General features: G+C 47.0%; 1 protein-coding gene across 1 annotated transcript in view; it reads right to left on the bottom strand.

Moving 5' to 3' along the window:
* MTCL1 (microtubule crosslinking factor 1) overlaps window positions 1-1,794 on the bottom strand; it is a 56,639-nt gene extending 54,845 nt beyond the window's left edge. The window contains exon 1 of the mRNA XM_008591130.1: window positions 1,741-1,794. Within this exon, the coding sequence (XP_008589352.1) occupies window positions 1,741-1,770 (30 nt within the window). The 5' untranslated portion in view covers window positions 1,771-1,794. The remainder of the gene's footprint in view (window positions 1-1,740) is intronic.
* Window positions 1,795-2,000: the final 206 nt, after the last annotated feature.

Below are 2,000 nucleotides of genomic sequence, written 5' to 3'. Positions count from 1 at the left end.
CCTCCGGGGGGGCGGGGGCGGGGGGGGGGGGGGGGGGGGGGGGGGGGGGCGCCCCGGGAAGCTGAGCCCAGCCTGCTCTGAGCGGAGAAAGCCACTCCTTCTAAGATGGGGAATCACAGGCTCAGCTCAAACAGCAGTAACCATAGACTTTCTAGAACTCTGCCAAGACGTGAGGGGAGGGGTCCAGGCTGAATCCTAAGCTTAAGGACGTCAAGCTCTGGTTTCAAGAGACCATCAGATGGCTCCAGGAAGGCAATATGAAAGCAGAAGGTCCAGTCAAACTTTCCACACAAAACTGCTCCTGCTGCGGCAAAGAAGGCAAGCGTGGCATGGGGGGGACACTTGCAGGACCACCACCATCACCACTAGCTGGAGAGGCCTTGCCAAGCAACAGAAATACACTGCTCTTCGTGTATATTCTTTGGCTGGCAAGTCTGCCGTCTGGCCAGCGCCCGCTCCAGCAGCAATGCCCGTGTGCCTACCTTGCGCCGGGGCGCCGGCTTCCTTTGAGTTTTGGTTGCGAGCCTGCAGTTCCCAAGGTGCTCCACTCCACCATTCTGCTGAACAGAAACTCCTTTCTCAAAATGCTCACAGGCTCAGGGGCAACGCACACATTCCCGGGGCTGGGGTTGCTCCCCAGGCCGTGGAGCTGCAGCTCCTGTTCTGGGCCTGTGGTATCCACAGGTGAATGTGATTCCATGCTGTTCATCTCAAAACGGGGCAGAAATTCCCCTTTTAAGGAAAAGATCTTCCCTGGGCAAGAGTCAGTACATTGGAAACATACTCTCAGCCCAGGAGGGCGTAAGCACCAGCAGTGGGCCGATGGCCTTCAATTTCCCTGTTAGTGGGTTCCAAAGTGAGATTCAGGGGGGATTTTGAAGGGGTGAAAGAGAAGGGTTAATTTTCAGCATTCCTGCTGCTCACAGGAGCCTGGCTCTCCTGAATGACATTCTGGGGATCAGTGAGTTTGGAGAATGTGAAAACCAGAGGGAATCAATAGGAGGAGAGTTCGCAGGGTCAGGGCAGCACCCAGGCCTTTGAATCCTTAGTTCCTCCACTTCTTGGGTTTCTCTGATTACTACTTGCTCACCGAGTTCAGTGAGCTGATCCCCTAACACCTTTGTTCTCTCCAACACCTAATATGTGCAGCAATTTAAAAAAAAAAGAAAAAGAATCCAATAATATGACTTTTCAGAAAAGCTAAGAAAGTTTTGAAGAACACATACTGTGCACATATGAAGGGCTGAGTGTTCACCGTTTTTCAGCTAGAATGTTTTCCTTTCAATTAATATAATTTAAGATATTGTCCAGCTTGTATATTAAAAAAAAAAACACCTCAAAACAATGGCTCATTAGTGACCCAACACTACAGTAGATGTACTATTTTACTGTGTGAAGGACTTTGAAATACAAAACGCTTTTTTTTTCCTTTTTTTTTTACCAGTTCTGAGTACTGCCAGACCCCTAAACTACACCTAATGATGTTTCACACAAAGCTAGTCTGTTCTCTTTCCTGAAGAAATCACCAGCTTATCAGTGCAAAAGAGAAACAAAAGGGAGGAGCTATGCATTTGGAAAAGAAATTTTCATGCCATGGAGGTTTTGAATGAATCCAAATGTTTTGGCAGGTAATGTTTCCTTTAGTGTTTTAAAGGCAAAGCTAATACTTTTTGAGATAATTAAAAATGAGGTGATTTCCTCTTTAGGAGATGTAACATTAGAATGAAAAGCTCTGCTTACCTGGTTAAACGTTTTCTTCTCTTTGTACATTTCCCGACTGCCTCTTCGTTTTAGAGAACTCTGAAATAGATCCAAGTGACATTCTGTTACTGAGGGGTCCCACATGACAGCCAGCACCAGGCAGCCACTGCTCCCACTGGTGGGGACACACACAGTGGATGGAGGTTGTTTTCCACTAGAAACAACTTAGAGTCAATGTTTAAAGAATTAAATAAGGTTTTTGAGGTCTTAGAATCCTACGGTACTTTAAATCCTAATTA

This window comes from Galeopterus variegatus, unplaced genomic scaffold, assembly GCF_000696425.1.
Source record: "Galeopterus variegatus unplaced genomic scaffold, G_variegatus-3.0.2 Scaffold6681, whole genome shotgun sequence".
Lineage (NCBI taxonomy): Eukaryota > Metazoa > Chordata > Mammalia > Dermoptera > Cynocephalidae > Galeopterus > Galeopterus variegatus.
The sequence above is the reverse complement of the archived record's forward strand: the minus strand, read 5'-3'. Positions and strand labels throughout refer to the sequence as shown.